Source organism: Tursiops truncatus, chromosome 20 (assembly GCF_011762595.2).
Source record: "Tursiops truncatus isolate mTurTru1 chromosome 20, mTurTru1.mat.Y, whole genome shotgun sequence".
In the NCBI taxonomy this organism is placed as follows: Eukaryota; Metazoa; Chordata; class Mammalia; order Artiodactyla; family Delphinidae; genus Tursiops; species Tursiops truncatus.
The window spans coordinates 14,987,417-15,010,003 of NC_047053.1; the positions used below are offsets into that span (position 1 = coordinate 14,987,417).

A 22,587-nucleotide genomic window follows, 5' to 3' on the forward strand; every position below is an offset into this window, starting at 1 on the left:
CCACCAAAGAAGTAAAACAGAAAAACAAACTATTCTATCATGTTAATATAGCCACTTCTAGCATTACTTCAATTCACTTTAAGTGTGATTGGTCTTTTTTATTTTATTCAACACATAAGCATTTTTCTATATTAATACTGTCTTTGTAGCCATCATTTAAATGGCTGAATAAGATTTTATTAAGTGGCTTGGCCATAATTACTTAATTATATCTCTATCTTAGATGGTTATGTATTTTAAACCATTATAAACTATGCTATAATTACCATATTTAGCATCTTGCTTTTCCTATATTTGGATTTCCTTAGAATAAATTCTCAAACACTTAACATTTCCAAAGTACAATATATACTTCCAGAGGGAAGAGATATGGGGACATATGTATATGTATAACTGATTCAGTTTGTTAAAAAGCAGAAAGTAACATACCACTGTAAAGCAATTATACTCCAATAAAGATGTTTTATATATATATATATATATATACACACACACACACACACACACACACACACTTCCAAATTGCTTTGCAAAATGCATTAACATTATATGAGAGTGCCACTGCACCTTCACCAATGTGTATCAGTTTTATGCCCATATTTTACTAGGCTCTGTAGAACATACAGGCTTGGTTCATATAGTGAAATAAGATTGTACCTAAGACACTAATCAGCCCTAACTCTGAACCACTAGGTGGAGCTAAAAATACAAATACACAGTCCTACCCCAGTATCCTTGGGGAAGGGTTCCAGGACCATTCCTCAGATACCACAATTTGAGGATGCTCAAGTCCCTTATCTAAAATAGTGTAGTGTTTGCATATAAGCCACACAGATACTCTCATACTTTAAATCACCTCTAGATTACTTACAATACTCTATACCATGTAAATGCTCTGTAACTAGTTGCTGGGGGCATGCAGCAGATGGCAGTTTTACTTTTTGGAACTTTCTGGAATTTTCTTTCCCCTAATACTTTCAATCAGAGGTTAGTTGAATCCATGGATGCAGAACCTACAGGTATGAGAGGGCTGACTGTAAATAGTACTAATATTTCTCTCACAACACTATAGGGAGTTTTCATTTTAGTGATAATTTTTTGAAGCATAAGAGACAGAACTTTAGGTTGAATTTTAATAAGCAAGTTGGAATCAGACAGATTTATGAAATCTGTACATGGGACAAACTAGATTTTTCTCAAAATTTATATGTGTTTATATCTTTCCCATCTTGAATGAGAAACATAAGTGAGACAATTTTTAGAGGCAAGAACCTCTTGAAGAAGCCAGTAATGAGAGCTATGCCAGAAGAAGAGTAACATCTTATTTAGGTGGGTTTTTTTAAGAATGTATTTTTTAATTTAATAAGGAATTCTATTTTTATCACAAGAACTGCAGGAAACAGAGGAAAATCTATGGAGCAATGGTCTAGAAACCATGACAACTTTTATTAAGTTAGCCAAGGTACTAACATACAAAAGGATCAATGGAGCTAAGACTATCACCTGTTGGGAACTTATGGCTCAGGAATTCTGGAACATAGCTCTGAATCCTAGATACAATTATATTCTACTACTTCTCATGGCAAAACTTTCCTCTTTATCTTTCAAAATCTAAAAATCTTCTGTCCATCAGTCTTTCCCCAAATATATATATATATATATATATATATATATATATATATATATATATATATATATATACACACACACACGCACACACACATGCACAGCTATAATACCTTAAAGGATGGAAAGGAAGTGAATCTGGGGATTTTAGTTCTATTCTCTAATATATCTGGCAAAGAATAAGTGAAAAAAGAGAGAAAGAAAGAAAAAAAGATACATCTAGAAGTAACATTTTCAGCTTGTGTAGAACTGGCTTTACCTTCTGTCCCCTAGTACTCTTCCACCAATCTGTATAGTTCCAGGCCCAGGATAGAAGAGTAAAGTATATATTCCAGATCCTTTGCCCCTGCCTCTCTCAGGCAATTACTAAAGTTCTTTTTCTTCACTATCCAAGTTTTTCTCCAATCTCTTTAGGTAGAGCTAGGTACACAAAAAAAGTGAGGAACATGGAGCCAGAGCTACTCTCTCACAATTCAACTGTCTTCACATAACACCATATCCTTCCTCTAGCAATTACTACTTAACTACACTCCTCTGATGTTTAGAATTCATTAATTATAATAAGGTTTATTACTGAAACAATAATTTTAAAGAAAAACACTATCAAAACTAGAATTAAGGAAATATGGTATGGTGAAAACAATCTAACGCCACCTCTGCTAATATGAAAATGTATTTATAAAATGTTTCTGATGAAGGCAAATACTAGCACAATTAACTTCCTTCTATTATCTATACCTTTTGTTCTAAGAGTGCCCTGCGGAGGGAGACCCTCTGTTCAAGTTCCCGAAGCTCTCGATCATGTTGTGCCTCAGCTTGCATCTTGATTTTGCTCTGATATGCATTTAACAGCTCCAGTTCCTGCTGCAGCTGCATCTTTAAAACCTGGCACTCTGCTTCCTGTGCTTCATCCAAACGCAGCTGAAAGAGAGGAAAAAACCCAGATATATCCTACTGTGAGCTATTTACCCATGACCTATGGAAAGGAGGTGTGAGAAAAGACAGACAACTCTTTTGTAGGATACACAATTGTTCTCTCTTGTATCTTGGAGTAAACATCTCTGGAAAAGGAAGGCACAGTAACCAGTGATGGTAATATGAAGATAAAAGCTATCATGATCTATTAGGAGGATGCCTGAATAATTATATTTTTCTTAAGAAAAATCTAGAATCTGATTAGCTGATGTAAGACTCTCAATCTCTTCTCTGCAATGGAAATAACTACAGAACAGGGACCAGCAAACTATAGCCTCCAGACCAAATGTGGACAGCTGCCTGTTTTAATTAATTAATTTGATAGTCCACTAGTTAAGAATGGCTTTTACATTTTAAATGGCTATATAAATACCCACATAATTATCCTCAATTTTGTATCACGGACTACAAAACCTAAAATATTTACTATCTGGCCCTTTAAGAAAAAGTTTGCAAAACTCATATAGAAAATATTTTGTATTTGCCTTCACTAAAATGTGACCATTTGGATCCCCAATACAGTACTACTTTTTGCTCACTGCTTAACAAAGCTGCTGCTCTAATCCTCCTATACCGTTGGGATATGTACTGAACACCTGAGGCAGTGGCAGAGAGCCTATTTAGAACCTCATGACTAAATGTATCAATGAGAATTCTATATAAATCATGCCTACCTCCAAGCAATGCAGGGAACAGGAAAAATATAGATAACCACCACTATTTCTCAAGCTGTAGGAGAGCTATCACTTCCAACCAGTATTTTAATTGCTGGGATTTCATTCAGGTGGTGGGATGAAAGGGGCACTGAATTTGTTTTGCTTAAATAAAATGAACTCACAGCTTGGGTGGACAGCATTTCATTAATGCTGTGGTCATACTGTTCAGCCAAGATGGCTAACTTCCGGGTCTGCTCCTCCTTGAGACGTTTCAGAACAGCTTTGTGCTCACTCTTTGGTGTAGTCTCCAGTAGGTGATTTCTTAATGCTTTGTACTGTCTGGTTTGGATTTTGCAGGTGTCCTGAAACTGCTTTTTTATTTGGAGTTCTTTAGACTGGGAGGGAAAAAAAAGATGTATATAATTTTTAACATATGGCATTTGTTATACCTTATGCTTATATGAAAATAAAGGCTACTAGGAGACGAGGAGATGAAAAACAAAAAGGTCAGACCGTAAGGTTGCAGGTACAGTACTTTTCCACTTGGTTATTAGGTCAAACCATTGCATTCTATGTATTTTTGTGACAAAATCTCTAATTTAAAACATTAGAATATCAAGAACCTTACTTTTTTCATAGGACTTCAGGTCATACTCATTATTTTACTAGTACATTTAGTTACAAGTAAATTTTTTTTATAGATTTTTTTGATGTGGACCTTTTTTTTTTTTTGCATTACGCGGGCCTCTCACTGTTGTGGCCTCTCCCGTTGTGGAGCACAGGCTCCGGACACGCAGGCTCAGCGGCCATGGCTCACGGGTCCAGCCACTCCGCGGCATGTGGGATCTTCCCGGACCGGGGCAACCCGTGTCCCCTGCATCAGCAGGCGGATTCTCAACCACTGCGCCACCAGGGAAGCCCGATGTGGACCATTTTTAAAGTCTTTATTGAATTTGTTACAATATTGCTTCCGTTTTATGTTTTGGTATTTTGGCCATGAGGCATGTGGGATCTTAGCTCCCGACCAGGGTCTGAACCTGCACCCCCTGCATTGGAAGGTGAAGTCTTAACCACTGGACCGCCACGGAAGTCCCAGTGGCACCACTCTTAAATACTGTCCTTGGTTAACAAAATTCTTCCAAGTTAGCCAGGAATGGGACAATGACATTTAGACATTCTCTTCTACCTCTGTATAACAGCCTCTATTCTTTTAAAAGTTTTTATTTTTAAAGGATTGTGCCAAGAAAACTAATTATTCCACATCACTAGCCTAATGAGGGAAAAAGAAAAGCTCCTTGAAAAATGTTTTTTCTATAAGAAGAGTAATACTTGTACCAAGAATAAACTATATCCCTCAATGTTTGACTCAAGTGAAAGCAAGATGAATGTAAGTTACAGTTGTTTCTACTCATTTAACACTGACAAAACATCATCTGGATGCCAGATGAAGAAACAACAGAGCAGGCGTATATCCAACCCATTCCATAGACATAGTACCCCAAACCCCCCACCCCAAATCCTAGTCAAATTACATAAGTGCTAAAACTGAAGTCCCCCTACCTCCCTTTAAAGTCCTGGAAAAAGTTGGAAGAGGCAACCATTACTTAGGTAAATAAAAATGGATAACTTGGCATTAAAATCAAGTCAGTTTTGTTCAAATTGAGTAAGCAGACAGAAATACATAACTAAGAGGAACATGATGGTTTTCTTCCCTAGTAAAGTAACAGAACAATCTCCTTTATGGAAAATCTTGAGCTCATCTGTCATCAGAAGGAGACATTCTATTCTAAATCTGACTACAATTGTGAAACATTATTTTTTGCCTCACGTTTTGTATAGTATCTGTGAAGATTACACTAGTATTTACAAGCTTTCAAACTGAAAAGGCAAAAACAAAAAACAGGAATGGTTAAACATCAAACAACTCTATGCCAAGCCCTACAGAAATGCAGTCATATTAAATTTATGGTATGATGATAGAAAACTAACAAGTTTTCAGTCTGGTTTATTTCTGGGTGCTGCTGACTTTAAAACAGTCATTAATTTCAAAGACATGTTATTTAACTAATCTTTTGGTGGGAAATTGTCTATTCTATAGCCAAAAGAGTATATACCTCTCCACTACAAAGACAAAATAAATTTGAAAAATCATTATGAATTCCAATTTTCTAAGCAATGACTAATGAAGATTATGTGAGTAGTCAACATAAGCTACTCTGTAAATGATTTTAATTAGCTGTTCGGAAAACAAAGTGAAATTTTACTCAGGTTCACAAGGAAAGGGTAAAAACATCTTAACTTTGCTTCTATACTTTTGTTCAAGACAGCTTGTTTGAATGGAGTTGAGTGTGAATCAATAGGTACCATTCGGTGTGGTGTAGCTTCTAGATTTTGACACAGATTACCCCTGTGAATGAATTTCACTTCACTCCAGGACAGTTATTCAGATAAGGGGGTAGGGTTTTAAAAGAAAATACTGTGTTGGGCTTCACTGGTGGTGCAGTGGTTGAGAGTCCGCCTGCCGATGCAGGGGACACGGGTTCATGCCCCGGTCCAGGAGGATCCCACATGCCGCGGAGCGGCTGGGCACGTGAGCCATGGCCGATGAGCCTGCGCGTCCGGAGCCTGTGCTCCGCGACAAGAGAGGCCACAGCAGTGAGAGGCCCACGTACCACAAAAAACAAAAAAACAACAAAAAAACAAAACATACCCCAACTACCACGCCATGGTCTCACCTACACTACCAAATACATAAAGAAAATAAGCAGAATGGGAATAACACTGTGGTGATTCCACTATTCCTCTTAAGATAAGCACACACAGTGAAGGGAGAGGGGGTAAAAAGGCATTTTTTTTCATTCACTGGCTTCTGTACTGACTAGGAATTTACTGTCTTTTTTGGATACAAATCACACTAGGAGCAAATAAGATTCCAAAACTGTATTACTTGGAACAATAAAGAGAAGCCAACAGGTTAGTTAGCATGTTGACGTGTAGACTGTAATGCCAGCATTGGACATTTGGGTACATTAAAATAAGAACTTTGATTCTTATTTATGGCATTTGCTACAGTTAAATTTTTTTCGGTACTCTACTGAGAAATACATGAGCAAAAGTCTGTAGCTACAGACACTCCATGTCAAAACTAATTAAACATGCTTAAAATGAAAAGAAAGAGGTTTATTCAATTTCTTTACGACAGATTTCTGTCTTAGACTTTTACTGCTTATATGGATGCCTTTTATCCCTATTCCCCTTTGTCAAGAAGCTTAGGCTAAAGGTACCTTCAGACTCTTAGGCTGTTGTCGAACCTCCATGACATGCTTTCGCCTTAGTTCTCGTTCTCTTCGCTTATTATATTCCAGCTGGTTAGTGAGCTCAGTTTGATGCTGCAGTCTGATCAACTCACAGCGCATCTTCTGAATTGTGTTGAGGTGGCGGAACTCCAGTTCTTGCATGGACTCATGCTGTCGCAGCAGCATGGCGTGCTCTAAGTCCTTTTGAGTCTGTCTTTTATTTAACTCCTAATCCATAACACAAAAGACAAAGGTATAATTTACAATGCTAGGGAAAAAACTCCTAAGAAATAGATTAATCAGGAAGTAGATGTAATCCTTAGATTCAATAATGACTGCATAGTAAATATTAGATTTTATGACCTTTACAGCAGTAAATGGGCAATTAGTAGCACCAATTTCCTTATTCTATTCATTTACTATTAATACTATTTTATGCAATAAGCTTAAGACATAGCAAATCTATCTCAGTAGGCTGAATGTCCTTCCTTCTTTCTTTTCTTTCTTTATTGTTTCCCAATTTTATATCTGAAGAGAACTCGTAAGCCATTCTTTGAATTTCTTCAGAGTATCCTATTCAATTCTATTACAGGCAGTATACCCAGCACAGTATAGTGAATAAGAACATGGATCTGGCTCTGCTACCTATGAGCAGTCCTTGGGTTAATTGTTTAAACTCTCTGTGCTTCAGTTTCATCACTTTTCAAATGAAGATAATAATATTGCTATTTCACAGATTTAATGTGAGGATGAAGTGAGTTCACAAATGGAAAGTTCTCAGAACAATACCTCACACATGCTGCTCAACAAATGTTCTAATTCTTTTTTTTTTTTTCAGATTAAAAAGAACAAGCATAAAACACACACACACACAGAAGTCAAACCTACCCCCTTTGCCCCTGCAAACCCCTTCTCCAGAGGCCAACAGTTTGGTGCAAATGCTTCCCAACCTTCCCCATGCTTATCGTGAAACATCTATTACACAAAAACATACAGTTTTAAAAACTGAATAACATACATTATAGGCATACAATGTGCTTTCTTCACCTAACAATATAACGGATATACATCCAGATCAGATCAGTATATACAGATCTTTTTTTTTAAGTTTCATAGTAAGCTTCTGCTTTGCAATACCATAATTTTCCATTTTTTGCTTGATAAAGAAATTTTCATTAAATGTTTATTCATGATGCATCATATAATGTTATTATTTCTTTAGGATAGAGTTCTAGGAGTGGATTTGATAGATAAAAGCATATCTATCAATATATCAGTATCAATTTATATTCTTAGCAACACTGCACATTTCCCAATGCCACTACTAGGATTCAATGTTGCTAGTCTTTATATTATTTAATTGATGCAACTGTTTTAATTTGAATTTATTTAATTATTAGTGAATTTGAACAATTATGCTATACTTGAAGTTTATTTTAAGCCACTCTTGTAAATAAATTAATCTGTGCTCACAGGTATCCCTGATAGCGAGAATATGTTTTCACTGGCATAAGAGTTTCTACATTTGCTCAATTAATAATTACATGATTATAAAAAATGTGTTAAATGATAACACATACTTAATGGCACCCATTTCAGTTCAAAAGGTATAAAGTATCCAATAATTTTATGGTATTTAAAAATGAACACCCCTCTCATTCACAGATTTAATATGTATTTAATAAATATTTATTGAATACCTACTATGGGCCAGATACTAGGGGGATATAAAGACCGGAACAAAACCAGTGACTTTAGAAAATTTCCATTCTAGGCAGGACGAGAAACTTACCCCCAAAAAGTGTGTATGTGTAAGAGAGAGAAATGCAGAGAAGAACATTTAGAGAAGAAGGATTTGGACATTAGGGAAGGCACTTCTGAGGAGGTGGTATCTGAGGAGAGACATGAAGGGAGGAAGCAAGCCATGTAGATAATTTAGGGAAGAAGAATTCAGGCTGAGGGAGGTACAAGTGCAAAGACCTTGAGTCTGGGAAATGACAAACATACTTTCAGGAAATATTCTCGTTTCAAACGTACCTCCCTGACAAGGTCCTGTTCCAAGTTATGGCGCCCAAGTAACATTCTTCTCTTGAAGCGACGGCATTCCAGCTCTAGGTATTGTCTCTGACGCCGTAGAAGATTAGCCTCTTCTTCTGCTTGGAAATGCTGTATATTCTCCTTCTGCTTTGAAAGCCACTCCTGTTTTTCTTTTTTTGGGGTGCTCTGATTTTCATTCAGCTCCTGGCAACATAAAAAACAACTCAGTTCGGGCTTCCCTGGTGGCGCAGTGGTTGAGAGTCTGCCTGCCGATGCAGGGGACACGGGTTCATGCCCTGGTCCGGGAAGATCCCACGTGCCACGCAGCGGCTAGGCTTGTAAGCCATGGCCGCTCAGCCTGCACCTCCGGACCCTGTGCTCTGCAACGGGAGAGGCCACAACAGTGAGAGGCCCGCGTACCGCAAAAAAAAAAAAACCAAAAAAACCAAAACTCAGTTCAAAATACATAAAAATTAATTGCATGAATATATCATCTGGTATTTGGTGCATTTAAATAAAAGTACTTAATCTGTGTCCTTTCTAATGCTCAAGGCAGGGCAATGACCTTAAGGAGGTAGGTAATATTTTCCTTTTCTTGAGTTAACCGGTGAAGTAGGACAGGAAAGAGAAATGTATGCTAGAAAACATGCATACCTTTTAGCTTTACACAGCTACATTTATGATGGTTACTAGTTTTAAAAGAATACAATATTGGTAAATGAAGTAAAACACATCATTCTTTAAATGCTTCCCAAGAAGAGACATAAGGCAGTGCTTTCAGGTAAAAATTATTTATATGAATTAATATTAGGGCAAATATACATCTAATGTGTCACTTCTTGGTTTCTGACATTCTAAATATTAAGTTTTTGGCAAAATTATGGATAGACTCAGTATAAAAGACTTAGAAATTAAATGGAAAATCAACAAAACCATGGGAGAATAGAAACCCTTTTTATGAATCGTATTTAACTAAACAAATCAAAACCAGTGCTTTTCTATAGCATTTAAAATATCACCTTCCACGGTCCTGTGGACACAAGGTGGGGGAAGGGGAGGGTAGGAAGAATTCGGAGATTAGGATTAACATATATACACTATCATGTGTAAAATAGAGAGCTAGTGGGGAACATGCTATAAAGCACAGGAAACTCAGCTCGGTGCTCTGTGAAAACCTAGATGGGGGAGATGTGGGGGGCGGAGGTGGGAGGGAGGTCCAAGAGGGAGGGGATGTAGGTATACATATAACTGATTCATTTCATTGTACAGCAGAAACTAACACAACATTGTAAAGCAATTATACTCCAATAAAAAAATAATAAAAGTGAAAATAAAATATTACCTTACATGTGGTACATATATACAATGGAATACTACTCAGCCATAAAAAAGAATGAAATAATGCCTTCTGCAGCAACATGGATGGACTCAGAGATTATCATACTAAGCAAAGTAAGTCAAAAAGAGAAAGACAAATACTATATGATATCACTTATATATGGAATCTAAAATATGACACAAATGAACGTTATTATCTACAAACAGAAACAGACTCACAGGTATAGAGAACAGACTTGCTGGTGGTGGTGGGGAGGGAAGGACTGGGAGTTTGGGGTTAGTAGATACAAACTATTACATATAGGATGGACAAACAACAAGGTCCTACTGCATAGCACAGTGAACCATATTCAATATCCTGTGATAAACCATAATGGAAAAGAATATGAAAAAGAATATACATATGTAGAACTGAGTCACTCTGCTGTACAGCAGAAATTAACACAACATTGTAAATCAACTATACTTCAAAAAAATATATATATTATCTTACAAACTATCTAAATGAAAATGCATTTATATTGGGCCAGATGAGAACACTGACAATGCGCTCAATGAGGCAAACTCTAGGATGATAATTAATACTAATATATCTTCAACCTAAAAAGCAACAATGTTGCACAGTATATAAATAAGCCATCTTTCCTAGGTATAAGATAATTTTTCAAAGACTACTAACCTTATGGTCCTTCCCCTGGTTTTCAAGAAAGAGATCAGTTCTTTATAACTTTAGTTCATAAGATATACAAACACATAAAAAAAATTTTAGTAGTTCTAAACTTAAGGGTATATGTGTACACACGGAAGAGAAAGGGCACATAAATAATCACCTGGGTATATTTTTCAAAATCTTTTGCCAGGAACTTCTCCACTAAGATTCTAGTATATCCCTTCCTCTATGCTAAAAATGATTGTTTTAAATGAACTCACACACATAAATACACACTAATTTGGCTTCTAAAAGAAAATGAATTTATTAGCTGGACTACCTGTTATATGCTTAAAGGATTACCTAAAGCAATGCACCCATAAAACGAAAATCTCATTTCACTGGGAAACGGATCTGTAAAACTGCATTTTGTTGGATATTTATTTACAGTTGGGGACCTATTTACAGTCTTTTCAAACCCAATGTGCCAATATAGAGTTTGGCTTTTGTATTACAGTCACAGGAATATATTACAGGTTATACCCTTTAGAGTTAGAAAAATCTTTTCAATGAAGCTCAGTTGGCAGCGTATACAGAGCAAGCTTTTGTGCCAACAATATGTCCATAATAACATTTAAATAAGTGACTATAAATTCCTACACAAACAAAAGCATTACTAGCAAAGAGATTACTATTATTTTATCAAGACCAATTAATTTATCAGTGCCCTAATAATTAATTACATGGACTAAAAATTTCAGTCAGTCAGTCTGTAAAAGGGGGTCTAAATTGAGACATATCATTTCTCTCTCCTGACTACTATCCTGAATAGTTACCCCCTTTCAGAAACTGCCTTGGAACAATCAAGGTGTTCTTCAAAGTCAGACTACATCTGCTTTTAAAAGAAGTTCAAAAATGCAGCACATGGAGAGCAAATAAATATGAAATCGTGGAATCGTAAATAAATAATCAGCATGTTTTGCTATTAAAGAAAATGTGATGAGCAAATATGCCTCTTATCCTTACTCTATGAACAAATTATTGTAATCTTCTGAGCCAAAAGTAAGAAGGAATGGTCTAAGTTTTTCTTTTTTTTTTAATATATTTATTTATTTTTGGCTGCTATGGGTCTTCGTTGTTGCACGCAGGCTTTCTCTAGTTAAGGCAAGCAGGGGCTACTCTTCGTTGCGGTACACGGGCTTCTCATTGCGGTGGCTTCTCCTTGCAGAGCATGGGCTCTAGGCGCGTGGGCTTCAGTAGTTGCAGCACACAGGCTCAGTAGTTGTGGCTCGCAGGCTCTAGAGCACAGGCTCAGTAGTTGTGGCACATGGGCTTAGCTGCTCCACGGCATGTGGGATCTTCCCGAAGCAAGGCTCGAACCTGTGTCCCCTGCACTAGCAGGCGTATTCTTAACCATGAGCCACCAGGGAAGCCTGGTATGGTCTACTTTTAGAAAAAGAAATGTGTGGCTTCCTTTCACAGCTCAAGTATATTTTGGGGGGGACTCCCTTCCTCCCCAAAGTAGCGGGGGCTGGGGCAGGAAAGGGATGCTGCAGGTGACAATGAGGGCCTGGTCTCACCCTCCCTCTCTCAGCTGCCCCTGCCCTGCCAGTCCCCACCTCGGCATTGTGGCTCCCCTGTAACCTTTAATCTCATCTGTCTCGAGGGGAGCTCTGTCTGTCCGCATTATTTATTGCTACCCCTGCCTGGTCTCTTGCCCCCACACCTGGCCCCAGGGCCTGTATGGAGGGACATGAAATAAATGTCCTGAAGCCCAATACCCGTCTAGATCCTGATGATTTCAGACCCGTCCTTGGGGAGCCTGCCACCCACCTCCTTGCCCTTTCCTGGGTCCTCAGGGATTCTAGCCCTGAGCCCAGGCCAGCCGCCCTTAAGTTGCTTCCACATCGATCACAGCTCAAGTATTTTATTTCTCGTGAGTCAGTTATTTAGTAAGTGCATACGAAAACTATTATAAATAAAATAATTTATATTTTTAGGAGATGATTCTTTTTAGATCCTACTCAATTGAAGATATCTGTTGAAGAGTAACTGTTGAAGAATAACTGATTAAAGTTTGCCTTCATTCAAACTGGTAAACATTTAGTGGCCACAAACAACAGAAGAAGAATTTATCCTAATGGTTCTATGAGTCAATCAACATCAATAGATAAAATCAATAAGTAGACAACTGGCGTGAAAATTTTTATAAAATAGATACCTCCTTAAGCTGTTCTTTTCGAAGTTTATATTCTCTTTTCTGGGACTCCAAAAAGCTGTTTAGTTCTTTCTTCTGTTGGGCCTGAATATGTTGCTGAAACTTTTTCTCTTCATTGGCCATCACTTTAGCCTATGGGAAATTTAAAAAATGGATCAAATTAGTTAAGTAGATTCAAAGCAACAGTTTAATATATACCACTAAGGATATTTTTACCCTTAAGAACATAAAATCAGTATAAGCATTACCAATACCAATTACTCAGCATCTTATTATTTGAATTTCAGAGAACCAGTAAAATGGAACTCATCTTTAATATGTTGATCTTTTACAAAATCAAAATGTTTTCACCTTTTTAAAAATTTTACATGTCCTCCCCCAAGAAAATAAAAACATATATATCTATCCACAAATATAATTAAGTAATGACCTTTTATCTAGATTGATTTGTATATTAAATAATGTAATATACTCCTCTTCAAATTAAACCCTGACCTTTTTTTTTTTTTTTTTTGCGGTACGCGGGCCTCTCACTGCTGTGGCCTCTCCCGTTGCGGAGCACAGGCTCTGGACGCGCAGGCTCAGCGGCCATGGCTCACGGGCCTAGCCGCTCCATGGCATATGGGATCTTCCTGGACCGGGGCACGAACCCGTGTCCCCTGCATCGGCAGGTGGACTCTCAACCACTGCGCCACCAGGGAAGCCCCAAAACCCTGACCTTTAACTTATATATTAAGTAATATGAAAATATTAAATATTAGATACATATCATACTGTTTTATTTTTGATTATATAGGCAATGCATATTCATTGTAGATCATTTAGGAAATACAGGAAAACACAAAAAAAATCTTGTATGATTTTACCACCCGGAGATAACCAATATAAACATTTTGGTGCACACCCTTCCTATTTACTTCTATGCATACATACATTTTAAATAAATCTGTAATCATATTGCACATCCTGTTTCATGATTTGCTTTTCTAAATATGTATCTACCTCTTCCCGAGTTATTAAAAATACTACCCCATGTCCAACAGGATTCTAAATATCTATACATTCTTTCATCAAATTACTTCAAAAGCAAATAATTATTTACTCTGTAAATTATTTTGCCAAATTCTCTATTATGAGAGAGTAGTTCTTCTATTTTAGGGGGAAAGGCTGAACAGGGTAACTATAATAAATAATGCCTCAATGTGGACAAGCCAGACACATTTCTAGATATTGTGTGAATTTACAGAGAAGCTTACATTTTACCTGACAAGTGTGACTATCAAAATAAAATTTAACTGATGGGACATCAAAAACATTAAAAGAAAAGGTCTCACGTAACAAGAATCCTAAAAAAATATACTTAAATCATATAGTAAAATGACACTTATTTGTAAAAAAACAAATGGGCTGGGACTTCCCTGGTTGTCCAGTGGTTAAGAATCGGCCTTCCAATGCAGGGGACGCAGGTTCAATCCCTGGTTGGGGAACTAAGATCCCACATGCTGCAAGGCAACTAAGTCCACGTGCCTCCACTAGAGAGCCCGCGTATGGCAAACTACAGAGTCCACGGGCTCTGGAGCCCACGTGCCACAACTACAGAGCCCATGCACTCTCGAGCCCATGCGCCACAACCAGACAGAAGCCTGTGAGCCGCAACGAAGACCCCGGGCGCCACAACGAAAGATCCCACGTGCCGCAAACAAGACCCAACACAGCCACAAATGGAAAAAAAACACCAAAAAACAAATGGGCTGGGACTTCCCTAGTGGTGCAGTGGTTAAGAATCCGCCTGCCAATGCAGGGGACACGGGTTCGAGCCCTGGTCTGGGAAGATCCCACATGCCACAGAGCAACGAAGCCTGTGTGCCACAACCACTGAGCCTGAGCTCTAGAGCCTGTGAACCACAACTACTGAGCCTGTGTGCCACAACTACTGAAACCCGCACGCCTAGAGCCCGTGCTCTGCAACAAGAGAAGCCCTGAACTGCAACAAAGAGTAGCCCCCGCTCGCTGCAATTAGAGAAAGCCTGCGTTCAGCAATGAAGACCCAATGCAGCCATAAATAAGTAAATATTTTTTAAAAAACCCACAAATGGGCTAAATCTTAATCTGAACCTCTTTTATTATCTCTAACATTCTCTATAATCTTCAATTATTCTCTGATATTAAAATGCTGCTATAAATTTAAGATTGGTCTCCAAAAATCACAGAGAAGAGAATCATGAATGATTTTTCGAGACCTAAATCACCTATTGATAGGTGATTAACAAACTCCTCAGATAATCAGGGTACCTAGGGCCTAGAATGGTTGCATGATTTACCCACTGTGATACTATAAAACTATCAGTGTCAGGAAATAATCCCACATCTGTTGCTTCCCAGACTCAGTACTTAATATTACACAATTTATATAAATGTTTCTTCTTTTCCCCAACTGATTTGCTTGGTTCTGGGGAAGATATATCCTAACATCACAATGCCATCTTGGTTAATTCTGAGATGGTTACAATCTAGAGTAAATAAAATAGTAATACTGAATTGGCCACCTCTTTTTCCATAGCAGCCTGATGTTTCTTGATAAGTTTCTCCATTTCTGCAGCAAAATTGTTACGTTGTGTTTCAAGATCTTTGTCTAATCTGAGGCGATGTTCATCCATCTCAGCCTTTAACTTATTTTCCAGAGTCATCAGCTGCTTTTGATGTTGCCGCCTCATTCTCTTATAGCCAGACATTTGTTCTCTAAGTTCAGAGTCCTGCTCATGTTCTTGCATTTGCCTTGTAACCTAGACACACAAACAATGGAGAGAAAAGAATAAAATTAAGGAAAACATTTTTATTTCAGAAGCATTTTAGAGCACTCTACTACTTAGCCAAGTACACAATCACTGTAAGAGATTCCAGTGAGCAGTTTCCAATTAAATTTCCAGGCGGTCTCCTAAAGAAATAGACACGCTGGTTCTAAAATTTATATTGGAATATAAAGGACCTACAATAGCCAAAACAATCTTGAGGGAAAAAAAGTTGGAAGACACACATTTCAGTAATCCAAACAATGTGGAATTGGTGGAAGAATAGGCTGAACAGATCAAAGGAACAGAATAAAATCTAGAAATAGACCCAAATATATTTAGTCAATTGATTTTCCACCAAAAAGTCAATTCAAAGAGGAAAAAATGTGTTATCATCAAATTCTGTGGACACAACTGGTTCTCTGTATATAAAAGCAAAAACAAAAATCTTGACTTCTGTATCACTCTATATACAAAAATTGAGAATGATTTGACATAAACACAAAATCCAGAATCATAAAGTAGAAAAAAAACCAAAATATCTTCATGACCATAGCGCAGGCAAATATTTCTTGGGCAGGACACAAAAAGCACTGACTATAAAGACAAAAATGTATAAACTGATTTTTTTAATTAAGGTGAAATTCACATAATATAAAATTAATTGTTTTAAAGTGAACAACCCAGCAGCATTTAGTATATTCACGATGTTAGGCAACCACCACCTCTATATACTTAAAAGACAGCTGTTATGCAGCTGCTCCCCATTCTCCCCTTTTGGTAACCACCAACCTGTTTTCTGTCTCTATGGATTTATCTACTCTGGATATTTCATATAAATAGCATCATATGTGACCTTTTGTGTCTGGCTTCTTTAATTTAGCATGTTTTCAAGGTTCATCCATGTTGTATATAGCATGTATCAGTATTTCATTCCTTTTTATAGCTAAATAATATTCCATTATTTGCATATACCATAATATGTTTATCCATTCATCCACTGGTGAATATTAATATCTGTGTTGTTTCCACTTTTTGGGTATTGTGAATAGTGCTGCTGTGAACATGTGTGTAGTGTACTTGTTTGAGTAACTGTTTTCAATTCTTTTGGGTATATACCTAGTAGTAGAACAGCTGGGTCATGTGGTAAATCTATGTTTAACTTTTTGAGGCATCATCAACTGTTTTCCACAGCAGCTGAACCATTTTACATTCCTACCAGCAATATACAGGAGTTCCAATTTCTCTGCACTCTCTCCAACACTTGTTATTTTGGTTTTTTTCCTTTTCTTTTCCTTTTTAAATTCATTTTTATTTATTTTTTAAATTTCTTTTTTTTTGTGGTACACAGGGCCCCTCACCGTTGTGGCCTCTCCCGTTGCAGAGCACAGGCTCCAGATGCGCAGGCTCAGCGGCCATGGCTCATGGGCCTAGCCGCTCTGCAGCATGTGGGATCCTCCCAGACCAGGGTATGAACCCACGTCCCCTGCATCGGCAGGCGGACTCGCAACCACTGCGCCACCAGGGAAGCCCTTTCCTTTTTTTTTTTTTTTTTTGCGGTACGCGGGCCTCTCACTGCTGTGGCCTCTCCCGTTGTGGAGCACAGGCTCCGGATGTGCAGGCTCAGCAGCCATGGCTCACGGGCCCAGCCGCTCCGTGGCACGTGGGATCCTCCCGGACCTGGGCACGAACTCGTGTCCCCTGCATCGGCAGGCGGACTCTCAACCACTGCGCCACCAGGGAAGCCCTCCTTTTTTTAAAAGATATTTGTACCTTCCTGTTCACTGCAGCATTATTATTATTTTTTAAAATTTATTTATTTATTTATTTTGGGTTGCATTGGGTCTTCATTGCTGCACGCAAGCTTTCTCTAGTTGCAGCAAGTGGGGGCTACTCTTTCTTGTGGTGCACAGGCTTCTCACTGCAATGGCTTCTCTTGCTGCGGAGCATGGGCTCTAGGCGTGCGGGCTTAAATAGTTGCAGCATGCAGGCTCAGTAGTTATGGCTCATGGGCTCTAGAGCACAGGCTCAGTAGTTGTAGCACACGGGCTTAGTTGCTCTGCAGCATGTGGGATCTCCCCGCACCAGGGCTCAAACCCATGTCTCCTACATTTGCAGGCGGATTCTTAACCACTGTGCCACCAGGGAAGGCCCTCTTTTTTTTAAAAAATAGCCATCCTAGTGGATGTGAGGTGGTACCTCTTTGTGGTTTTGATTTGCATTTCCCAAATGACAAATGATATTGAGCACTTTTCATGTGCTTGTTAGCGACTTGTATTACATTCTTTGCAGAAATGTTTATTCAAGTCCTTTACCTATGTTTTAATTTGGTTGTTTAAATTGGAATTTAAAACTAAATAATTTTAACCTCTCATCAAGACAACAGTAAGAAAAAGACTAGGTAAACCACAGATGAAGAGAAAACATTTGCAAGATATATATGAGATATAATACTTGTATCCAGACTATACAAAGAACTCGTACAAATCAATATTATAATGTGAACATCTGAGTAAGAAACCAGGCAAAAGAGTTGCAGAGACACTTCACTAAAGAAGATATATGAACAGACAATAAGCACATGAAAAGGTGCTTATTATGGTGACATCTTTAGTCACAGGGAAATGCAAAAAACAAACAAAATAATCCACTATGAGATTCTATTTCACACCCACTACAATGGCTAAAAAAAGTGACAACACCAAATGCTGGAGCGGATATAGATCAACTGGAACTCTTACACATTGCTGATAGGCACGTGTAATGGTACAACCATTTTGGAAAACTTTTTTTTTTTTTTTTTTTTGCGGTACGTGGGCCCCTCACTGTTGTGGCCTCTCCCGCCATGGAGCACAGGCTCTGGACACGCAGGCTCAGCGGCCATGGCTCACGGGCCTAGCCGCTCCGCGGCATGTGGGATCCTCGGACCGGGGCATGAACCCGTGTCCCCTGCATCGGCAGGCGGACTCTCAACCACTGCGCCACCAGGGAAGCCCTGGAAAACTTTGACAGAGGAAGTTAAACATATATATACCCCATGACTCAGCAATTCTACTCTTAGGTATTTACCAAAAAGAAATTAAAACATAATGTTCACATAAAGGCTTGTATAAGAATGTTTATAACAATCTTATGGGTAATAGCCCCAAACAGGAATCAAACCAAGTGTTCCTCAATAGAAGAATGGATTAAAAAATTGTGGTATATTCACACAATGGAAATATATTTACAGTAATAAAAAAGAATGAACTTTGATGAACACAATATAGATGAATCTCAGAAACATTAAGCTGAGCAAAATAAGCCAGACACAAAAGAGTACATTCTGTGTGATTCCACCTATATAAAATCCAAAAACAGTTAGAACTAACAATAGTGAAGAAACAGAAAGTGGTGGTCATGAGAGTGGAGACTTGACTGAAGAGGGGTATGAGGGAACTTTGTGGGATGACAATAAATTTTAATTTTTTTTTTTTTTAGTCGATGGTTAACATAATGTGTACCACTAAAAATACTTCAAATTGAATACCTAAGATCTACGCATTTTATTGTATGAAAAAAATCCAAGGCATAAGTCAGCCTGAGTTATGGTACGTGGTAATCATATTGAATAATATAGTTACTCATATCTTTGTACACAAATATACCTACTCTCTGAATGTTTTACTTGAAATAAATGGACTTACTAGGTTTAAGGATATGGATCTTAAGTTTTCTAAAACTTTTTTTTTTTTAATTTATTTATTTTTGGCTGTGTTGGGTCTTTGTTGCTGCGCACAGGCTTTCTCTACTTGTGGTGAGCGGGGCTACTCTTTGTTGCGGTACGAGGGCTTCTCATTGCAGTGGCTTCTCTTGTTGCAGAGCACGGGCTCTAGGCACGCATGCTTCAATAGTTGCAGCACACAGGCTCAGGAGTTGTGGCTCACGGGCTCTAGAGCACAGGCTCAGTAATTGTGGCGCAGGGGCTTAGTTGCTCCACGGCATCTGGGATCTTCCCGGATCAGGGCTCGAACCTGTGTCCCCTGCATTGGCAGGCGGATTCTCAACCACTGCGCCACCAGGGAAGCCCTAAAGCCATAACTTTTTAAGACTGTCCTTACGGAACTCCCTGGCGGTCCAGTGGTTAGGACTCCTGGTTGGAGAATTAACATCTGCAAGTCATGCAGCGCAGCACAACTAACTAACTAACTAACTAACTAACTAACTGACTAAATAAATAAATAGTGTCCTTAATTAATTTGAGGGAGCCAAAATTTGAGACAGAAGGCTTGCTTGGGAAACACTTAATATGTGCCCAGTCACAAAGATGTTTTCCCACAAGCTGGCCCCTGTCCAGGTATTTATTAAAATAGTCATGAAAAAATTAAGCAATCATTGTTTGCTACTTGCTCTCTTCAAAGAATTATTTACATGTTGTAGAATAGTAGGAATGACTTGACTTATGGCAGGGGATGGTGTTCTTGACCTTAGACATCATTCAGATTCATGGGCCACAGCATGGGATTTATAAGATCTGCTATGTAGTCGATAATTCAGATAACTCCCATATATTTTTTTCTTTCTGTCATATTTTCTATTAACCTATTTTCCCTTTGATATCTTAACGTATGTTCTTTCTATCCCTAGTAAGTATCCTTTATCATGTTTTGGACTTACATATCTGACTGATTAGGGTTATGAGTACCCCAGTATAACAACATCCTTGTAATGAACAAATAATCCATTTTTATTATTTGGGAAATCAGAAGAACTACATTTTGAGTACATCAAATTGGATTACCTGCTATTTCCCAAACATCCCCTCCCTCATTTTGGTCAATTCTTAGGTGGAAATTACATTTTTCCTCTCCCCTGTGCCTAAAACCAACTAATTATTAAAGGCTCAGATGATTTATTTTATAAATACTCCCTTTATGCCCCGATTCAAAGGTAATCTGAATTCCTATTTAGTACCTTTTAGCCCTCTCAAGCTAATTCAATATATTCAAATATATTTCTTATTTGTGTACACATCTCTCAGAGTGCTTTGTATAATATCTTTCTCATAAGAGGTAATTAAATGTTAAATAAATGTTTTGCAAAATAAACCCAGAATAAAAAAAAAAAGAGATAATTATACTTGAGTATAGGCGCCAAGGTCCAACATGAAAAATATATTTCTAATTTGCAGTAGTACATACCAGTGATGCCGTCCGTATAGTAGCAAAGTGTTCTCGATTACGGTAGTGTGATTTATGACGAGATACTTGGGGTGGAGATTGTGGATCTGATGCCCTTGTTCTAGGATCTCCCTCTTCTCTGTAATTTTCTTCCTCCTAGGCAAAGAAACAGACATTACTACCTAAGGCCAACACAGTTCACGTGAACTTTCAAGAAAGTTAAAGTTTAAACACAACTTGATCAATAAATCTCAAAGACATAATCTTAAAAAGCAAAAACAAAAAATGGGAATGCTGACATTTTATTTTCAACACAATTTGAATCAGGAGACATTATTTCCTCAGTGTATGAAATAGCACACAGATTCATGATAAGGAAATGTATATGGCTAGAGTTATTAACAGTCATTAAATGCAAAATTAAAAAGTTTTAACATAACTTAAAAACGAAGATAATAAAGCATGCAGCCAGTATTTTAAACAGCAGTAATAAAATTAATTACTCTAAGGCTCTTGGGCTTTAAAAGTAATAATATAGTTTAAAAAGATCTTTATAATACTTCTGCCATTTGTCCAAGTAAACAAAAAATAGTTATACAAATTTTGAGAACTTATGTCTTTCTTGACATATACCTTAGTTCATTAACTGAAGAGGAAGTCAACTAGCAACCAACTAATTGTGGGAATAATCTTTTTACAGCTAATCCTCTTACCTAAGAATATAAAAATTAAACATGGTTTTTCCCTAAATAACACTACTTAACTAAATCATTCTTGAAAACTGTGTGTTAAAACATTTGTAATATAAACTTTTCCATTTTAACCATTTTTACGTATACAATTCAGGGGCGCTGATTACATTTTCAATGCTGTGCCACCATCCCCACTATTTCCCAAACTTTTCCATCACCCCGAATGGAAATTCTGTATCCATTAGCAAAAATTCTCCATTTCATCCTTCAGTCAGCCCCAGGTAACCTCTAATCTACTTTCTGTCTCTATGAATTTGCCTATTCTAGATAGTTCATATAAGTGGAATTATACATTATTTGTCCTTTTACATCTGACGTATATCACTTAGCATAATGTTTTCAAGGTTCACTAATGTTGTAGCATGTATCAGAATTTCATTCCTTTTTACAGCTGAAAAATATTCATCGTATGTATATACCATGGTTTTGTTTATCCATTGATCTGTTGAGGAACACCTGGATTGGTTCCACCTTTTAGCTATTGTTCCTAATAACTTTCTAGGTAACACTAAGCTGTGAAGTTTAAAAGGAAGCATTCCTATTAACTGCTAAAAGGAGTTATCTGATCTTCAAATATTTTCAAGAAAATTCAAAATGTTGCATTTGAAAGTATGAAGACTAATGTACTAAACACCAGTATTTCCTAAACCCAGAATTTATACTTTTCTTTAATTACACTATATCTTAAAGATGTAAACATTATGGATAACGCAAAAGTCACTTTTGGTCACCACCCATCCTAACCCATTCTCCCACTCTTCAAAGGCAACTGTTATATTATAATGAATTTCATTAGTAAACCTACTAGTTTTTTTTTAATCTACTATTTTTAAATACTTTATTTTCCATCTAAGTAACTTCAAATAATACATTATACATAGTATTTCTGTATTTTTTCTTCTAAGATTTTTAAAAATATTCTTTTTGTATTCTCAAAACATTAGTTTCCCAAATGCAGACATTACATTGGGAATTAACAAGCCTACTGCCATTCTAAAATAAGTTACCTAAAATTGTTCAAAACTTCTGAAACAGCAAAGAAAATAAAAGAAAAAACTCGAAGGGGATTAGGAACCAAGATGGCGAAGTAGA

General features: G+C 37.4%; 1 protein-coding gene across 5 annotated transcripts in view; it reads right to left on the reverse strand.

Moving 5' to 3' along the window:
* Positions 1 to 22,587, reverse strand: part of TAOK1 (TAO kinase 1) — a 149,109-nt gene that overhangs the window by 14,659 nt on the left and 111,863 nt on the right. For 4 of the 5 annotated variants that reach the window (XM_019926995.3, XM_019926996.3, XM_033847854.2 and 1 more), the window contains 7 exons: positions 20,765 to 20,899; positions 15,342 to 15,578; positions 12,799 to 12,927; positions 8,591 to 8,794; positions 6,542 to 6,781; positions 3,440 to 3,652; positions 2,365 to 2,547 (listed from right to left, as the gene is read on the reverse strand). In XM_019926995.3, the coding sequence (XP_019782554.1) occupies positions 2,365 to 2,547; positions 3,440 to 3,652; positions 6,542 to 6,781; positions 8,591 to 8,794; positions 12,799 to 12,927; positions 15,342 to 15,578; positions 20,765 to 20,899 (1,341 nt within the window). Of the gene's footprint in view, positions 1 to 1,885; positions 2,047 to 2,364; positions 2,548 to 3,439; positions 3,653 to 6,541; positions 6,782 to 8,590; positions 8,795 to 12,798; positions 12,928 to 15,341; positions 15,579 to 20,764; positions 20,900 to 22,587 lie in introns of all 5 variants that reach the window. The other variant, XR_002174758.3, reaches the window with a different exon arrangement.